This window comes from Elephantulus edwardii, unplaced genomic scaffold (assembly GCF_000299155.1).
Source record: "Elephantulus edwardii isolate Elephantulus edwardi_28Jun2011 unplaced genomic scaffold, EleEdw1.0 scaffold00026, whole genome shotgun sequence".
Taxonomy (NCBI): Eukaryota; Metazoa; Chordata; class Mammalia; order Macroscelidea; family Macroscelididae; genus Elephantulus; species Elephantulus edwardii.
The window spans coordinates 11,952,241-11,972,361 of NW_006399776.1; the positions used below are offsets into that span (position 1 = coordinate 11,952,241).

At 36.9% G+C, this 20,121-nt stretch overlaps 1 protein-coding gene across 1 annotated transcript in view; it reads right to left on the minus strand.

Moving 5' to 3' along the window:
* The window catches only part of LOC102845519 (chromosome unknown open reading frame, human C15orf41), a 318,114-nt gene that overhangs the window by 135,700 nt on the left and 162,293 nt on the right, over nt 1–20,121 (minus strand). Inside the window, exon 8 of the mRNA XM_006883042.1 lies at nt 17,033–17,100. Coding sequence (XP_006883104.1) covers nt 17,033–17,100 — 68 coding nt within the window. The remainder of the gene's footprint in view (nt 1–17,032; nt 17,101–20,121) is intronic.

Genomic DNA, 20,121 nt, shown 5'->3' on the forward strand with positions numbered 1-20,121 from the left:
ATATATATCAAGTGAGATAAAGAATCTTTACATCTTTCAGCTGTACTTGGAGAATTTGGTTGTACATTCACCTCTAAGTTGTACCAGGAGGATCTCAAAGTACAATTAAAATCCTCCCCACCCTACCCCCTACATTCATCTTCTCTCTTGTATTCAGTAAAAGTTGATATAAATATAAATGCTTCCAAAGGCTAGACTCTAAAAATCTATGTCACCATCTGTGGTATTATTTATTATAATAGGCTTTCTGCATTTCTGAAATACTATGTATTGATTGTATCTCTTTTCTTTATATCCTTAGCAGTCACTGCTATTCTTCCTTCTATTTCAAACTCACATTGTTTTATTCATATTAGAATTTCTAAAAAAGGAGAAGGGAGTAATCAAAGGTCAGAAGAAACTATAAGGGGATATTATAATAAGGAGAAGCACATATGAACAGGTGGCCTTGTTCGAATGGTTTACTTCTATAACTGATCACCGTAAGATTTTGAGGGTAAATCTCCTTTATCTGACCTAATTTCTTGGTCTTTGCACGGTGTTCTTCTCTTGTCTTTGAGAACCTGAAAGATTTGTCACCACAACAACATTATTTAAACTGTTCTCTGTGGATTTTAAAATTTGCTTTATGTCAGGGTTTCAAGACCAGAGTCTTGAGGCATATGTACCTCAGTAGTGTGCCTATAACAACTTCCCTTCTGTCTTATTCTTTCATTATAAAGTTTATTTTATTTTTTGCCTTATTCTTTATTTATTCTTTTAAAATTATTATTATACTAGTTTATTTACAAAATTAGACTACATTGTTTTCCAGAACCGATTCTTCCAATTTCCCTCATCTCCCCCATCAAATTGTACAATCTCATGATTTATTCCCCCTCCCCATGCACATCCTCATCCCTGTGCTTCCGCCTTCTCCCTTCACCTTGGATCCTTATACTCATTCTACAATAATGGTTTTATACAATATCTGTCCTTGTGGGATTTAGTTCACTCAGCATAAGGCTCTACAGTCCCTTCCATGTTAGGTAATAATTTACAAAATCATTGCTTCTGCATGCTGTTTATTGACATTATTATACCCTGTGCATGTGCCTGTCTCCCAGACAACGGACCCGGTACCAATGCTCTGAGGACAAAAAATGACTCTTGTTACTCTTATTCATTGCCCTGCTTTCCCCAAGAACGATATGTTTTGCATGTTCATATTAACAAGAACTGCAGCCTTCAATATGGATTGAAACTCAAAGATTCTCACCATTGGGCCAACTGGCAGCATCATTATGGATGGTGAAGAGATTGAGATTGTTAACAGTTTTAGTTTTCTTGGCTCCACAATCAGCACTGTTGGTACCAGCAGTCAGGAAATCAAGAGATGAACTGCATTGGGAAAGTCAGCTGTCAGGGACCTCTCCAGAGTACTGAAGTACAACAATGTGAGGCTGGAGACTAAGGAGTGCGCCTGATCCAGGCCATAGTCTTCACAATTGCGTGCTATGTGTCAGAGAGCTGAACAGTGACTAGGGATGATAGAGAATTGATGCCTTTGAGCTGTGGTGCCAGAGAAGAGTGTTGAATATACCATGGACTGCTAGGAGAACAAACAGGTTTGTCCTGGAGAGGGTGAAACCAGGCTGCTCCTTGGAGGCAAGGAATCTGAAGCTTTGTCTGACATACTTTGGGCATGCTGCAAGGAGGGACCAGTCCTTGGAGAGGGATTTCATGTGTGGGAGGGTGGAGGGACAGTGCAGGAGAGGAAGACCCTCAATGAGATGGATTGATTCAGTGATTGGTATAAGGGGAGTAGGTGTGTCAGAGACAATGAGGTTGGCACAGGATAGAGGAGAATTTAGGGCTCTTGTACATAGGGTTGCTATGAGTTGTAGGTGACTCGATGGCACATAACAACAACAACAATAACAACAACAACAGCAACAACTATGTAACAAGCGTATTTTAAAAGATATTTTGTTCTTCAAAGAAGTCTATCTATACTGGATAAAAAAATAATTTCCTGATTCAACTCAGAATTCATCAGCAAGACACAGAAGTTGAAGGTTTTATTTGTCAGTACTCTCTCCGTTCTTTCATTCTTGGTTCCAATCATTTTCCTTCACTCTTGGGTCCAATCATTTGCTTGACATTGTCCTTAAAGTTTATTCTGATTACAAAAGAAATTAGTTCATGTGCAACAATGAATGAATGGAATCCCAAAATCTCTGCAGATGTTCATTGAAATGAGAAATAAACAACATAAATTTAAAAAAAAGAAATTAGTTCATCCTTTTCCTTCATATTTATAGAATTTTTTAATTTAAAAAATTATAGAATACTTTTGCTACTTTTTCTTTAATCTGTATTATTTTAACAAACACTGAGTTTATATTTTTCTTCAAGTTTTGGTAGAATTCTTCATAAAAACCAATATGGGACTGGTCTTTTTTTGGGGTAGTTCTATAGATATTTTTCTATTTTCTTCTTGAAGAAGAGTGGTGAAAATTCCATGGATTCCCTAAGGGACAAACACATATGTCTTGGAAGAGGAGCAGTCAGAGTGCTTGTTGAAGGAAAGGATAGTGAAATTTCATCTTACTTAGGTTGGGGATGTTGTTAGGTCAGTGCTTGGAAAAGGACATAATGCTAAGAAAGGTGTAGGTTCAGTGAAGGAGGGGGATACCATTAATGAGATGGAGTGACACAGTAACAACAACGGTGGGCATGAGCGTGTCAGGAATGATGAGGGTGGCACAGCACAGGGGCAGGCTTCAGATCCATTGTTCATAGGGTCACTAGGAGTTATAATCGCCTTGATAACATGAAACAATAGCAGTTCATCTGTTTAGCTTTTCTACCTCTTCTGTTGTCCATTTTGCTAATCTACATATTCCTTGAAAATTATATACTTTACCTTTAACATATTTGCGCTAAATAGCTACTAATTACTCTTTGGTATTTCCAAGTAGGAAACTAGATGTCAGTTCATCTCATTAAGGGTCTTTCTCTCTTTTGTTGACCTTTCATCTATCATAGCATGATATCCTTTTCCAAAGAACATCCTTTTCTAGTAGCATGCCCAAAGTATGTGAGACAAATTTTGCCTCCTTGTCTCTGAGGCTGTATCTTCTCTAAGATAGACCTCTTTGTGTTCTTTTGGCAGTCTACCAGATAATTCAGTACTCTTCTCGAACATCATAACTCAGACATCAATTTTTCTTCTGTCATCCTTACTCTTTTTTCAACTCTCAGATAGATAGGAAATGACTGAAAAGATCACTGGAATTGGCTTGAATAGGACACATCTTAGTTTTCAAATTGACGTCAGTTCTCCTCAGTACTTTGGAGAGGTTGCCACATTATAGAATATGGCACTTGATATTATCGTTTCACAAACATAATGTACATGAGTGAAACACAATGAATATATCAAAGAATATCTATGAGTAAAACACAAGGTACATAAATGTATGCAAACCAGTTAAAAAAATAAAAGTAGACCTGAACCAAAGAGACCAAACAACCAGAAATAAAGAAAAAATAATTTCTATTAAAAAATATTTCTGGATATCAGCAAGAAATCAATTTCCACATCTTTGTATAAATATCTTATTCAGTGAGTACACAAGATATAAGATTCTTTTGGTTTAAATTTCCATTAAAAAATCCACAACAACATATTTAACATACATTTGCTAATGTCATAGTTCAAGAATTTGTTATTAACATTAATGTAGCTAATAAATGTCTTATTAGCCCTCATCTTCATAAAACATAGGAGTTTTTTATAATGGTTGCCACATAAAACAGTATTTCTGAGCTATAAAGGTTGTAGAGATTACTAACTCAACATGAGCATTTGACAATAAAAGCAGTTTCGAGGAAATAACTGACTCACTTATGCCTTTCAAGTGAGTTAAAATACAGGACAAGAGCAAGGCCCACTAAGCTCTAGTTTTTCTTGATTCAGTGTACATAACCCTTAACCATAGAAAATACTTAAATTTGATAATGTAGTTGTTGTTAATTGCCATTGAGTTGAAAGCAGCTCAAGAGATGCAAGAACAACAAATCTCAACATTTCCCCACCTTACAACCATTTTCATGGTCTCTAATATGCCTGAAAACATTGTTACAATCATTGTGCCAACACCATCTTGTTGAGGGTCTTGCTCTCTTTCTCCAAAACTTCACCCTTCCCAGCATGATGTCTTCCCCAAAACTGGTCTCTCCTGGCAATGTACCCAAAGTATATGAGATGAAATTTGACTGTCATTGCATTTAACGAGCATCCTTGTTGCACTTCCTCCTAGATAGACTTGTTTGTTCTTTTGGCAGTATATGAGATATTCAGTACTCTACCACCACAACTCAAAGGGATCGATTCTTTCTCTGTTGTCCTTATTCACTGTCCAACTCTCCGATGCCTAGGAAGCAACAGAAAATATTATGGCTTGGATCACATGTACCTTTGACTTAAAAATGACATCTTTGTTCTTTAGCACTTGGGAGAGGCTCTCGACAGCAGATTTTTCAAATGCCTGACTACCATTGCTATGGGTATTTATTGTAGATCCAAGTAAAATAAGTTTTGATAATCATTTTTTCCCCTCCATATGTCATGATGTTGTCTCCTGGCCTAAGGGTAAGACTGCTTTCTTGATGTTGAGATGTAATTCATATTGAAGGCTGTAGTCTGTATTTTGCAGCAAGTGTTTCAAGTCATCTTCACTTTCTGGAAGCAAGGCTGTGTCATATGTATAACATAAGTTGTTAATAAGTTTTCCTCCAATCCTGATAGAAGGTTCCATCACACTCTTCCCCACACAGGCAGCTTCTTGAATGCTCAGCATACAAATTTAATAGGTAGGGGAAAAAGAATACAACCTTGACTCACATCTTTGTTGATTTTAAACCACGCAATGTTCCTCTGTTTTGACCATAAGAAGTCTTTATGAAAGATGCCCTGGTGGTTATCCATTTGGTATAACCAATTTATAACTGTGGTTATACATTTGGCTGCTAATTGAACAGCTGATATTTCAAACTCACACTGTTCAAGTGGCAGTCTGCTTCCATAAAGTCTCGAAAATCCTGTTGGATTTTCTACTCTATCCTACAAGGTTGGAATGAATCAAAATTGACTCAGGGGCTATGGGCTGCTTTAGTTTGATTCTAACATTTATGAAGTGGTCAGAAAGAATCTTGTTGGTTTTTTGGGTTGTTTTCCTCTTGTAGAAGATCTTAAAACACTGAAGAGGTGGCTGGCCATCTTGGTCTCATGGTATAGATGACACTTATTTGAAGATGAGTATACACTAGGTAATCTGATGTCCATGATCTCCTCTCCAATTTCACCAAAATCAATAAAATTGCCTCCACAGAAAAAAAACTGATCATTTTTAAAAGCAACCCAGCTCTTCAGTTTGTTTTTAAGTTGTCAGGACTGCCTTTAGAGGGCCTTTAAAAAAGGAATTACACACGCGTAAAGAGCACTGTGAAAGTTAATTTCTCTGGCCTTTTAATTACCTTCTCCCCCAAATACCCAAAATATCCAAAGCAATTAAGTCCTAATTACACAATCTCTTTTTTTTAAATAAAGGCTGATTTTGAGTCAGAGAACAAAACACATCTGAAACCAGTTAACATACACTGAAGAATTATAGGAGGGCAGGTGGACTACCACAATAGTGTTTGAATTTTTCTTCATTTTGTTTTGTTAAAAGACATTTAACTTAAGAAATACAGTTACTTTTAGGGAGGAATAATGGAAAAAAATCCCAGTTCATTCTATTGGAAATTAAATGAGTAATATACTGACATAGCTTTTTAATATATATATAACTTTCTAAAATGCTAAATTTATATGATAAAAACAATACATGCATGCATGCATATACGTGGAGATACACATAAACATATTAGATCTAGCTTTACATAGTATATCTACTGCATTTTTGCTAAATGTGAGGGAAAGAAAATACATACTTCAATACAAATTAAACTTCCTGCATCTCTCCAAGGCTGCTACTTTGTTTTTTTTCTAAATTGCATTTTTTTTTATAACTGTCTCTTTCAAGAATTAAGCGATAGGACTTTTGTATTTATTTTTATGTTTCTTAAGAGTCATTTATATACAATTCAAGAAGGTAGCAATGTTTGTGTAATAGTTATTTTAACATGCAAACTAAGGGGGAAAGGAAACAATACAGATATTAATTTGATGGGGAGAATTTTAGCACAGATATACGAAAGCTTTAGAGAACCCCAAATTGCATTGCAACCATTAGTTTTAACTTTCCACCCCCAAAGCCTCTTATCAAAGCCACAAATAAGCAATACAACTGACTGCTCTGACCTTGTCCTATGTTTATGTCTTCAGGGGACAATACCAGTGAAAATGGAAGTACTCTGTAGCGAGGAAACAAATGGGAGGTCAAGAATCTCAGACCAACGAAAGAGAGGCTATGCAACCCCTAATGTGCTGGTGGCTGTGGAAAGACAAGAGATATAAAACTGTTCCATATTTTAAATGAAATCACTCCATGTTGTTTTAGTTTTAAGTGCAGCAGAGTAAAAAGTATGCAGGACAGATTGATGGGAGAGCACTCACTATAACACAAGGTTCAGAGGCCAATGTCCTCTGAACAAGACAAGGGGAACTGAGTCACCGATACTGCTACACCATGGATGGCCTAAAGAATAAACAAATCTGTTTTGGAGGAACTGTAGCCAGAATGCTCCTTAAATGCAAGAATGGTGAGACTTCATCTCACATCCTTTGATTTGTTATTAGGAGAGGCTAATCCCTAGAGAAAGAGACTACGCTTGGGGAAAGTGGAGGTTTGGTGAAGAAAAGGAAGACCCTCTATAAGATGGATTAGAACAGTGATTGTAACAATGTGCAAGTATAGTGAAGATTGTAAGGGTGATCCAGGGTCCGTTAAGGTTTTATTCCTTGTACAGAGGTTCACTATGTGTCAGAGAAAATTCAATCATACCTAACAACAAACATTTGGACTAATTCACCAGAGTTGCCTCCAAAATACAAAAGAATGGCTAAAGTCTTCTTTAGTCCAGTTCCTTTTAGTTATTGACACTGATGTCAGACTCTTTTATAAGGCTAGTTCCATCTGTCCCTGAACAAATTTCAATGACAGAATTATATTAGCAGTTTCTGAGATATAAAAAGAATGACACACACATATCAACAAACCAACCAAATAATAATAACTGTAATAAATTTAACTATCAATATCTCTTGATTGAGACTCAATATCAAGAAAACCAAGATTCTCACTACTGGGCTAATTGGCAGCATCATAATGGATGGTGAAGATATTGAGATTATTCAGAGTTTTGCTTTGCTTGGATCCACAGTCAACACTCTTGGCACGAGGAGCCAGTAAATTAAAAGATATATTACGATGGGAAAGTCTGTGGCTGGAGACCTCTCTAAAGTGCTGAAGTGCAAAGATGTCAGTCTGGAGACTAAGGTGCACCTGATACATGCATGCCATGGTCTTTGCAATCACTTGATATGCATCAGAGAGCTGGACAATGACTAGGGATGATAGAACAAGAACTGATGACTTTGAGTTGAGGTTTTGGAGAAGAGTATTGAATATACCACAGACTGCTAGGAAACCAAACAGATTTGTCCTGGAGGGGGTGAAGCTGGGCTGTTCCTTGGAAGCAAGTATTCTGAAGCTTCGTCTGACATAATTTGGACATGTTGCAAGGAGAGACCAGTCCTCAGAGAGGGATGTCATGCTTGGGAGGGTGGAGGGGACAGCCCAGGAGGGGAAGACCCTTGATGAGATGGATTGATTCAGTGACTGGGGTAATAGGGTAGGTGTGTTGGCACAGAATAGTGCAGAGTTTATGGTTGTTGTACATAGGGTTGCTACGAGTTGCAGGCGACTTGATGGCACATAACAACAACAACAACAACATCTCTTGATCTTGGGGAGTAAAATATCTCATTTCTTGCACTCCATCCTGTCACTGTCTGCCCTTCTCTCATGATGAGTATGATAAATTGGTCAACACTCACATTGTGAGCCGCAATCATCCAGAAACAGAGGTAGACACTTGGTCCAGATCAGGTCAGATATTTCTTCAGCTTATGGAGCAAAAGAAAACTACCAATTTTGTTTTAGGACTGAAAACTCTAAGAATTAAACAGACAATCATTAGTCAGTGATTATCTTTGCTACCTGAGAATGACACCAACCCAGGAAAAAAAGGTAAATAGAAAGAGTGAAAAGAATGAGATATGAATGAAAATGCTATCTTCTGGATTTACCAGAAAGAACGTTATCTTTCTTGGACACACCAAGCTATGAATGATTAGTAAGTTCTCCCTTTTTGTGTGTGTATACTTTGAACTGGAATAAAAACAGTTCCAATATATCGTTAGTAGGCAGCAAAGTAGATATACAGAAAGTAGATGAATAGTAGACACATATTCTCTAACTCAGTAAGTGGCCCTGAGCAGAAAGACTAATATCATATTTGGAAAAAATTCTGAAAAGTATGTACCTTCTAGCACATGTATGTCCGGTGTGGTTTGAGTCTCTTGGTCCCAGTAAGCACACAGGATACATTCTGTAAGGCTAATCCCTTACCAGGATGACATTTTCTTCAGTAAGTGAAAAGAGAATCCCAGTTCTCCATCTTTCCCCACCACACCCACCAATATCCTTCTATTACTCTGAAAACGGCACCTTACTTTTAACTTTCATGTATGATCTTAAAGAGTTGATGGCTTATGAAACACTCATCAATCTCAGCTGAGCATATACAATCATGTTTTCTTTCTGATCTCTTAGTCTCACTGCTAACATCTGCATGTAAATAACAATCTCAGTGCTCTAAATCTATCTGCTCCTGCTGTATATTCTTCACCTGCAGTCATAATCCTCTGTTTGTCACATCATAACCACTTCCCCAGCTGAGCATTGTTGCTTCAGGTGGGGAACAAAGCAGCGGGAGGAGAGAACTCTTAGAAACAAAGATCCTATTTCTTACAGCAAGGGGCAACCTTCACTAAGTCTGTTTGCCTTCACAGACCCCTCTGGAGTAAAATGCACATGCCAGAGAGCATCCATGCAAAATATTCTGGTTTGTCATAAGGCAAGATGAAACATGAGGAGGTGGGGGACAAATAAATGCCTCTCAGGTGTCACTCAAAAGAATTGTTAGTTTCTACTAACATGGTTTCAGCCACTGGAAAGAATGGGGGGAAAAAAATTCCAGAGCCATCCTTATTAAAGCCAAACATAGCAAGTATTTACGTCAGACAGAGGATGGAGAAGTCACTAAGGAAAGCCCCTCTGACCGGGAGATTTGGAAACCCTTAGAAGGGGAAAGGGTTCTCCTTAGTCTGTGGTATAAACTCCATCATATTTTACCCTAACAATGCAAACAGACTTGTTTCCTCACTATCACTTTTTCTTTCCTTCCATGCTGCTATGACCAACACTTTCAAAACAACAAGCAACAAACACAAATGCAAACCAGAAAATATAACAAACCATAGTTTCATAATTCACTTGAAAGAGCCAAATTAACCTCTCCATTGGCAGGTATAATGAAGGCTACACAGTGGATTGGACTTGGGGGGGAGGGACTGTATAACAATGAAAGAGTTTTTCTTAATGAAAGAGTTTTTCTTTTACTTTTCAAGGAGGAGAGTGAATTGGGGGAGTGGGGGTGGGAAGGCAGAAAAGTGCAACAATGAATGAATGGAAACCCTAAGTCTTTGTAAACTCATTAAAATTAATAAAAATATTTTTTCCATTTCACTGCTATCAGAAGCAAAGTGTAGCTTTAGTAGATAAATAAGATGATCACAATGCTTATTGGTCAATATAAAGCTTGACAAAACTACATTGTTCATAAAAGATTGGGAGTGGGTAGCAGGCCCTTCATATTTCCTGAGACTTTACATGCTAAGTAATTGTTAATTCGAAATTATTTAACCTTTGAAGGAACTGGTATGCACTCAAAGTTTTCTGGAAGTCTTCATGTTTGATTAAACTCCACTTTCTTCCCCAAATCTCTAATAATGACTGCTCATCCCAAGTACTTAAAAGATACAAAAGAAAGAGCAGTGAACTTAGTGGGAAGATGACTAACTTAAACTCAATTAGCCATCCTAGAACCCCTAGAGAGCTACTAGATGACTAAGTAAAATTCTGAGACTCATGAAGCAACAGCATTTCTTCATCTGTAAAGGAAAGCTATACTTTATATATATATATATATATATCTTTCAAAGACGAAATTAAAGCATGATAACCGCTTTGAAAGTATTTATACTCATTACCAAGAGAATCAAGTGAGCACTTACTAAGTAGAATATACTGAAAGCAGACTTTCATCCTCATTGGTAAGCATATGGCAAAGGAATGTGTATATCTATAATCATCAGACCGCAGAGGCTGCTTATAATCAACTCCATAATATAACTAACATACATGTTGTTGCTGTTGTATGCCACTGAGTCAGAAGTGACCATAGCTGACCCTCCAGTGGACTGAAAGTAAATTGCATGGGAGAATATCGCTCATCCTTCTCCCACGAAGCAGCTGGTGGATTTGACCTATGTGCCTTTGGGATTACAGAGCAGCTTCCTGAAGTACGTTCTTTATATGCTAGGAACCTCAATAGTTCCCACAACCCAGAGAACAGACTCAACAAATGTCAGCTGGAAAGAATAAATGAATATTAAATGAAGGGTTTACTATGACTCTCTCAAATCTGCATTCATTTATTTGTAGTGTGACTGCCTTTTAGATCATAACACCATGAAAGTAGGGAGGTCATCTGACTTGTGCCTGTCAAGAATGGTACTCAATTCAGTAATTCATTTGTAGAACAAATGAAGTAAATGAATGAAAAATATTTTCTTGTGACTTGTCTTAATAAAACATATTTTTATATTATTGTTTTTAGGTGCCACCAAGTCAAGTACAACTCATAGTGACCCTATGAAGAGCCGACATGAAGGGTATCCTACCCTGTGCTATCCCCATCATCTCTGACACTCTTTGATTCATCTCTTGACCCATTGCTGAAGTCTCAATCTATCTCATGGGGGGGAGGGTCTTCCTCTTCTTCGCAGACCCTCCATACTTTCAAGCATGATGTCCCTTTCTAAGGAATAGCCTCACCTAGCTACATGAAAGACGAAGCTTTGCCACCTTTGCTTCCAAAAACTCTGGCTGCACTTTCTCAAGACTTATCTGTTTGTTCTTTTAGTAGTCCATAGGATATTCAGCACTCTTCTCCGACACCATAATTCAAAAGCATCAATTCTATCAACTGCTTTGTAGAATAAAAGCTTTAGTGATCTACTCTTATAAGATTACAGCCTAAAAACTCTATCTGGAAGGTCTTTTCTGTCTACTACAGATAGTCACTGAATCAGAATCAATACTAGAGTCACAACAACAACATCAAAGTGAGTGACTGAATTTTGTGCCAGGGCAATTGCTTACCATGTGGTTATGAATCAAGAATATTAAAATTAAAAGACCTTAAGAATGGGGGAAGGGAAGTGATTAACTTTGGTTTTTTCTTTTTATTGGTATAGGTATTGCATGTTGTTGTTGTTATGTGCCGTCAAGTCGTTTGTGACTCATAGCTACCCTATGCACAACAGCCCTAAACCCTGCTCTATCCTGTGCCAACCACACTGCCTCTTGAAAAGGTACCTTTTAAACATGTATGCAGGTATTGCACAGGTCAGCTAAAATATGTATTTTGTACAAAATGCATATGGAACACATTGAGTCAAACATTTAAAATGGGATAATGACTTTTTTGAAGACATTCATAATTAATTCTGAATTAAACAAGAATTAATACATAAACCAACAAATACTGACTTTTTAAAGAAGTCCAGATTAGAAACCAACAGAGAGAGTGGTGTGTTACATGTGGTTGTAAAATACTAAAAACAAATAAACCTGAAACGGCTCACAACTAAACTAAAAGTGTGCATGTGTAGACAAGAAACAATATGATTAAGTGGTCAGTTTATATACCAATATTTTTCCATAGTTGGATTCAAACTGATGTTATATTTACATTTGCCTGGTATAGAACTTTAGATCTAATTAATCATTATGAAGGGGTATTTACAAGGTAAAGGAACACCATCACCATAATAACATCTCATATAAGGCTTTGAATTTTCATATTTTAACCTTAATAAATGTATTCATTCAGCAGCACATTAAAATACGTAAAGTGTATAGAATAAATTAATAACTTTTTCATATGCTGTTGAGGAAACTTTTCAGTCTATAATTGAGGGGCTGTGAAATTAGCTAAACTTTCTTTAACTTGTTTATTTATTATTTTTAACTTGTTTATTTTTAAAGGCAGTTAAAGTATTATTTTGGGGTATGTGTAAAGAAAGGAATTAACCTCTAGATCCTATAACAAACAAGAATTGATGTGGTTTATCAACTTCAACGCCTCCTTCTTTAGATGCATACAAGTAGTTGTCACTTTTTGCCCACGTTTCTGTGTTACCTTTGTTATTTACATTGAGTTAGAATTGACTTACAGCTGAGCCTCGGAGGCTTTGTAGAGGCTGTAAATCACACAGAAGGAGATTGCTCATCTTTCTCCCACAGAGCGGCTAGTGGGCTCAAACCAGGGTTCCATCTGTGTCTTTGTCAGTCACAGTAAATCAAGGCTCACATACTCTGTTTCCAGAATCAAGTAAATTAAGAACCAAGTTTAAACACTGGACCAACTACAGAGAGTCGATTTTAACCTCTGATGTACCTATGTATTCCTGTGTTCTTAAGGGTTTTTCGTGGCTGATTTGGGGGAAAATACATTGAAAGGTAAATAAGGACCTTTGTGATGCCTTTGGAATTCTTGCCCCACCAATTCTTCATTTAGCCAATTAGTATGATATTTTTTGAGTCCTTTTGCTCTTTGACTCAGGTGAGGTCTGCTAGTTCCCAGGCAAGAAGCAGAGACTGGGTTAATTGAAAATATGAGGGTCAAGATGGTGCTTAGGGAGTAACACCAGACAGCTCTGAAAATGTGAGAGCTTAATTGGTGTCTTAAATTAAAACCAAAAAAGTGTGGTCATGTGTAGTATCAGAACCCATAGAGATTGGCTCTTCTAGCCAATACATTAGCCCCTGTTGGAGGATATGATCTTTTGCTAACTTCACTGTGGACACATGGTCTTGCAAACTATAAACAGCTGTGATACCAATATAAGAGAGAGCACTTTCCACACTGTGAGAGGAATGTGAAGACACTGTGAAGAGACACTGGTGGAGAGAGGATGAAGAGTTTGTGGCACTGCTGTCAAGAAACTCTGGCAAGGTATAACCAGAGGAAACCTGGAGATGGAGTCACAGTTAAAGGTTTTATTTGCTGGATGATTGACTAAAAAGCTGACTTGTAACTGCTCTGAGATAAAGTTTTCTGGACTAATTGAGGAAACTAGAAGTTATATGTGCTGCTGAAGTGAACCTACACTTTCACTTGTTTGCCAAGAAGCTGTCTGAGCTAAGTGAGAAATTGTGCCTTATTAATCTGGCTTGAGACTGCAGGACTAAACTTGGACTTGCACTGTGGGATATTCTGTCCCTCCCTTACTCCAAACTTATTTCCCTAATCATTCCCACAAGTGTGAGTAAAGTCTATGAATCAATTTGCAATGAACACTGGACCCAGTGATTGGTAGAAATAGATGCATATGGGGTTACATGTCTGACCATGTAGCTAATTGTATGGTACTATGGATAAATGGTATAGCACTGGCCTGTCCATTTGCTGTACAAAGGTAACTTGTGGTTGCTATGATGTTAAACACTTCGACACTGATGTGTCAAATGGACCGATGGTTACGCACGGTAGACAGTATTCGGTGGAGCTCCCAGATTAAAACAGGGTTGGAAGCAGGAGTGGCTTCCACTTCCAAAATTGCTTGCCTTTGCGAACCCTCTGAACGTGGAGAAATGATGAAAGTTTTACAAGTGGTCAGATCTTTTGTTCATAGGGTCACTATGAGTTTTCTACAACGCAACGGCACTTAAAACAAGAGAGCACTATGGGCATAGTGGATAGAATGTTGTGCTTCCAAGCCAAAGGTGGTGGTTTTAATCTGTGGCCGTCAGGCCTGGTTTTAATTGGTTTTGGTCAAACATTTTTCTAAGTGGTATAGCAGTGGTCTGTCCATTTGCTGTGCAGAGGTAACTTGTGGTTGCTGTGAAGCTAAACCCGGACACTGATGTGTCAAATGCAATAATGGTTACCCATGGTGGACAGTGTTTGGTGGAGCTCCCCAATTAAAACAGACTTGAAAGCAGGAGTGGCATCCAATTCCTAAATAGCTTGTCTCCGGAAACTCTGAAATTTGAGAAATGATGAAGGTCATACAAGTGTTCAGGTCTTTCGTTCACAGGGTCATTATGAGTCTTCCACAACTGAACAGTACTTAACAACAATAACAACAATGAATATTATTGCACATCATACCATGGAAGGCTAAGAGAACAAACAGGTCTGTTCTGAAGAGGGTAAAAACAACTTGCCAGGAGGGATAAGTCCATGGAGAAGGACATCATGCTTGGAAGGGTGGAGGGATCACGCAGGAGTGGAAAACCCTAGATGAGATGGATTGACACAATGACTGGGATAATAGGGACAGGTGTGTCAGAGATCCCAATTTCAATTGTTCTTACACAAAATAATTTTGTGCATTTGTTGTTATGTGCCGCTGAGTCACCTGTAACTCATAGCAGCCTTAAATGTACAACATTTATGTACAACAGTCCTAAACCTTACTCTAACCAGTGCCAATCTTATTGTATCTGATTACACCTATCCTCATTACCCTAGTCACAGAATCAATCCGTCTCATTGAGGGTCTTCTTCTCTTGTGCTGTCCCTCAACCTTCCCAAGCATGATGTTCCTCTCCAAGGACTAATCCTGCCTTGCAACATGTCCAAAGTATGTCAGATGAAGCCTCAGAATCCTTGCCTCCAAGGAGCAGCCTGGTCTTACCCTTTCTGAGATGAATCTGTTTGTTGTCCTAGCATTTCATGGTATATTCAATACTCCCAACGCCACAGCGCAAAGGCATCAATTCTCCTCTATCATCCCTAGTCATTGTCCAGCTCTCTGATGTGTAACAAGTGATTGCAAAGACCGTGGCCTGTTTCAGGCACACCTTAGTCTCCAGACTGACATCATTGCTCTTTATTACCTTGGAGAGGTCTGCTGACTTTCCCAACACACTACGTCTTTTCATTTCCTGGCTGCTGGTGCCAAGAGAGTTGATTGTACATTTACAAATATAAATTTAAATCAGTTCTGTGAAACAACTTCATTAATGTATGAACTTTAACACCGCTAGAGAATAATGTCTTTATATCATAATTCCAATTATCAACAATCTAATAATGCATTCAACTCTATTCTCTAGTTCATTAATAAAAATACTGAGCATGAAGATAAAGATAGACAATCTTCTCTCATGTTATTTATAGGCTCTGAAAACCTACTGGAAGGTCAGTTATGAGTAGTTTCCAGCTCGAGGGCACAAGATTTAGAAGAGACTCCCTCTAGAATTGTAATCAATACACCTCCCCAACTTGACATAAGGCATCTCATTTCTCTGCATTCAATTTTCCTTAGCCAATTCTTTGTTCACTTTGAAACAAAAACATGTAATCTAATGATCTGTGATATTTTGTTTTAAATAGAATATAAATTTGGAAACTCTTAAATATCTACATTATATGTGTGAACACACCCATACCACCCCTCCCCACAAACACACATTATTACTGTTCTTGATTGCCTTTGAGTCAAGCACGACTCATAGCAACCGTATGAACGAAAGGCTTGAAGACCTTGCACAACTATCGGCATTTATAAAACTTCATAGAGTTTCTGGAGGCATGTTATTTGTTATTTAGGAAGTGGATGCCACTCCTGCTTCCAAACACACACACACACATAAAATTTCTATACATTGATCCCCCCCCATTTATCAACATGGATAGGTTTCAAACACAAAGTTGTTAAGTGAAAATCAGCGTTATGTAAAAATCAAGGATAACCACCTTAGATTACAAAACAGAGGATAACTACTTGCTGGAGAATAATATTTATTTCAATTTCAATTATCAACAGCAAGAGAGTCACGGCCCAGACAAGCAGACATATAACCTTAACCATCACAGCAGGAACCACTCAGATACACAGTGCTAATGAGAAAAATAGACTAGTTTTTATTAGTCTTGTATATGCCATATATGTATATATATTTTAAAAGACAATGATCTGTGTAGAACCTTTAATAATTATTATATTTAAAATTTTGAGAGAAATTTATAGTATAAGGATTTATGGTTTTCATGATCAGCTATTAGGTATATGGTCTTTAAGGTTTATTTCCTAATGCTAAAGAGATATTGAAAGAAATAACAATCAGTAGTAAGATTGCACACTGGCACATAAACATATGGATAGATACGGAATTTAAAAAAAATTCATACTAAATATACATCAACAATTAACATTTTGGCATAAAAGTAATAAAAGCTTAATATTTGGTTTACAAAGTAAAAGTACAACCCCATTCAAAACATGAGCCAAACATATCTAACATAAATTTCTCTAAACTTCTTTTTAATATACAAAGCATTTCATAGATAATATTTCTTGTGTTTCTTTTATAAGGCTTCGATTACGGTTCATATCTCATGACACCAAAAGTAATACTGCAACAGATATTAAAGCATATTTTCAGCCACTTATTCTATAAAATATTAATTGCAAGCCTGTGCATGTACGGTATATATAGGGGATTAGGTAACTGAGTTCCTGCTCAGTTCTGAATCAATAAAAGATAACATGCATCAATCATCGTTCACTCCTCTGTTAGTACATAATAACTGCAAGTTAAAGATATGGAAAAAAATATGCTTAAGCACTCACGGACATATTTGAAGCCAAAGAAGAGAAGAGGTGAACAATACTTACCTAAGAAGGACAGGTTTTTCTCTAGAAGCAAGTCTCTCAGCAGAACTTCATGCTCATGTCCAATGGCACTGAGTTTTAATTAAGGAAAGTACCCCAGGATTATGCCATAAGGGAAACACTAATACCACCAGAACAATGAGGCACATGCATAAGGAAGGAGATTTAAATGATTGAATGGAGTGTTTCTATAATGTTTCAGTGGATTTTAATGGATATTTGTTTAATGTATAAACAAATATTTGCAAATGAAAGATGTCATTCTAAATATCCTGTTATGCTAAAATTCTCTCAAGGCAACTTGACAAGTTGTTTAGGAAGACTAGTCGCCATGCGTTTGTTGTTTAGTGTTGTCAAGTTGAGTATGACTCAGAACAACCCTAGGGAAACAGAGTTGAACCCTAACCTATCCTATCCTAAGCCATCCTCACAATCTCTGACACTGTTGAGCTTTTTGCTATCACTATGCCAATCCATTTCACTGGGGGGGACCTTGCACTCTTTTGCCGAGCCTCCACCTTTCCAACTATGATGTCCTTCTCCAAGAATAACCTCTCCTAGCAAACTGCCCAAAGAGATGAAGCTCTGTCATACTTGCCTCCAAGAATAATTCTGGCTGCACTTTTGTGAGAGCAGAACTGTGCTCCATAGAGATGTCAGTGACTAACATTTTGGGAGTAGATTGTCTTTCCTCTACTGTGGCTCTGAAGAAACTTCCAACACTGTGGCTAGCAGTTAAGGTAACCTTGTTAACTTAACCTTGTTAAGTTAACCAGTTAAGTTAACCTTGAGCACTACCTGCAGACACACAATTCAACTTCTTGTCGGGTGCCAGCATGTGGACTCTTCACTCAGAGACCTTATGATCAACAGATCAAAATCATGCCCGATTCTATGCCATCTTCAGATGTCTCTGTGTCAATCCATACTGTTGACAGTATTAATATGCCTTTGCATTTACTAAGGTATCAAATTATATACTCCTTCCAGCAATCATATGTATTATGTAATAATATTAGCCCTTTTTTATAAGTAAGGTTCAGGGAGGCTGAGAAAAAAAGTTTCCCTGGCTAGTCAAGGATTGCATCAAGAGCAGATTTTGTATTCTGGTATATTTTCTAAAGAGATGTGATTGCATAAAGTCTGCAAAGGAGTACTTGCGTATTCTTTTACTTTAATCCTGTCAGAAGCAGCTGGTCATAATTATTTGAATGGTTAGCTTAATTTTCCATTTTACTGCAATGTCAACTTTGTCATATTCATTCCTTGGCTTACCAAAGACCCTTTGATTCTGATTATCCACTGCAAAACTCAACTTCACTAAAACAAAATAAATATATATGGTATTTGTCAAAAGTTCCTAAAGAATTATTCTGCCCTTTATTAGTACATATAAGTCAATATCTTTTCTATCTTATAAATGAAGAGATATGACCACTCTCCAAAGAAACTCACTTGTGATTTCCTTCCCTCTCTTTAATGTCTGTGACTGTTCATATTTAATTGAGGAAAAAACCCCACAAAAGAACCAACTTTTTAAAATCACAAAATTTCATGTATTTGTGGAGATCACTGGAGAAATCTGATGACTATCTCTGGCTGGCCTCTCATTACGAGGGGCATCCCACATTTTCAAACTAAATTATTTATATCTATTCCACATAAATGTGCTCTCAGTTTTATTGTTGTAAATTATTTACATCTAAAACACTGGATCATGAAACTAAGGTTACTGATGGTACAAAAATGAAACCCATAGCTTTTTCCACAAACTGCATCACTTTTGTATCTTCCCCTGGTTCTCCATTTAATTGTGTGCTAGAGTCATGGTTTGCAAAGTTGAGGTGGCTGGATTCTCACACCTTTTGTGGCAATGAATACGTCCTGTGGTAGGAAAGGTACAGATAGGCATGCCTATGTAGGGAAAAAATACATAGGTATAAAAAGGAAAATAAATCGTAGTGACATTTTTGCTGTTGTGCTTTATATGTGGTGTCTTTTAAATTATCAATTTATACTTTTATAAATGTATGCATGTAACATTTTCATAATGGAGTAAAAGGGTTTTACATGTATATTAGCCATTAAATGTAATCTTTTTTCTTAAAAAATTATGTAAGTTATCAAGAATAAGCAATGTAAATGTTACCAAATTATCAGGATAACACAGACATAATTTTCACTCATGTGGGAAACCAACTATTTTTATAGTGCAAAATAAATAATATGTAGAAGTTCCATGATGTGTTGTAGCCTGTAGCTTAGTGTAGGAAATATTATACATGTGTATTTACATTAAGTGAAATTGTTACTACTTCAATGCAAAAAGAAAAATCAGTTTATTTATAAACACTGCAGTCTGCTTCATTTCGCATGATAAAAGCAATCACCAATTTGAAATTTTGGAAAGAAATATTTCTTGTAGATGCTTTGTTTGATATAAACATATATAAAATGCAAGGTCTAGTAAAGAATGTTTATAAAAACAGTAATTTTACTAGCATTAGGCATCACAGAAAGGTAAAAATTATAATCTAGTCAGTGAATGCAATTTTTACACATTTATTATTATCTTAATCAATGGAAATCATGTACTACATTAAAGTACATTGGCAAGAACACAGCCAAAAATGGAAAGTGAATGATGGCAAAAATGTTAGGAAAGTACTCCAAACAGAATTGATAATGTGCTATAAGCAGAAACACTTAGACTTTGTCCATAATAATACTTATTATTGATGTATGGCAGTGACCATGGGGCAAAACTTGTAAATAACCTCACAAGCCATTTTCTTCTCCAGCAATACGGCAGTCTAGTTTCCCGTAAGCATCTCAACTATTACTGAAAAATAGCCTCTTGGCATTTACAAAGCAGTTGACTTCATACTTCAGTCCATGCATACATAATCAGATAGTTATATTTAAAATCAATATGCAATCTTTCAAAAGACATTGCACTTTTAAAGCTTTAAGTTGATTTTTAACTATTTTACGGGCTTTAAAATTAACATGTAATTCAGCCCCAGACACTCTGACACGGTGTTGGCTGCTATACGCTGTGCTAAACTTTATCACTGTGGTCACAAGAGGTT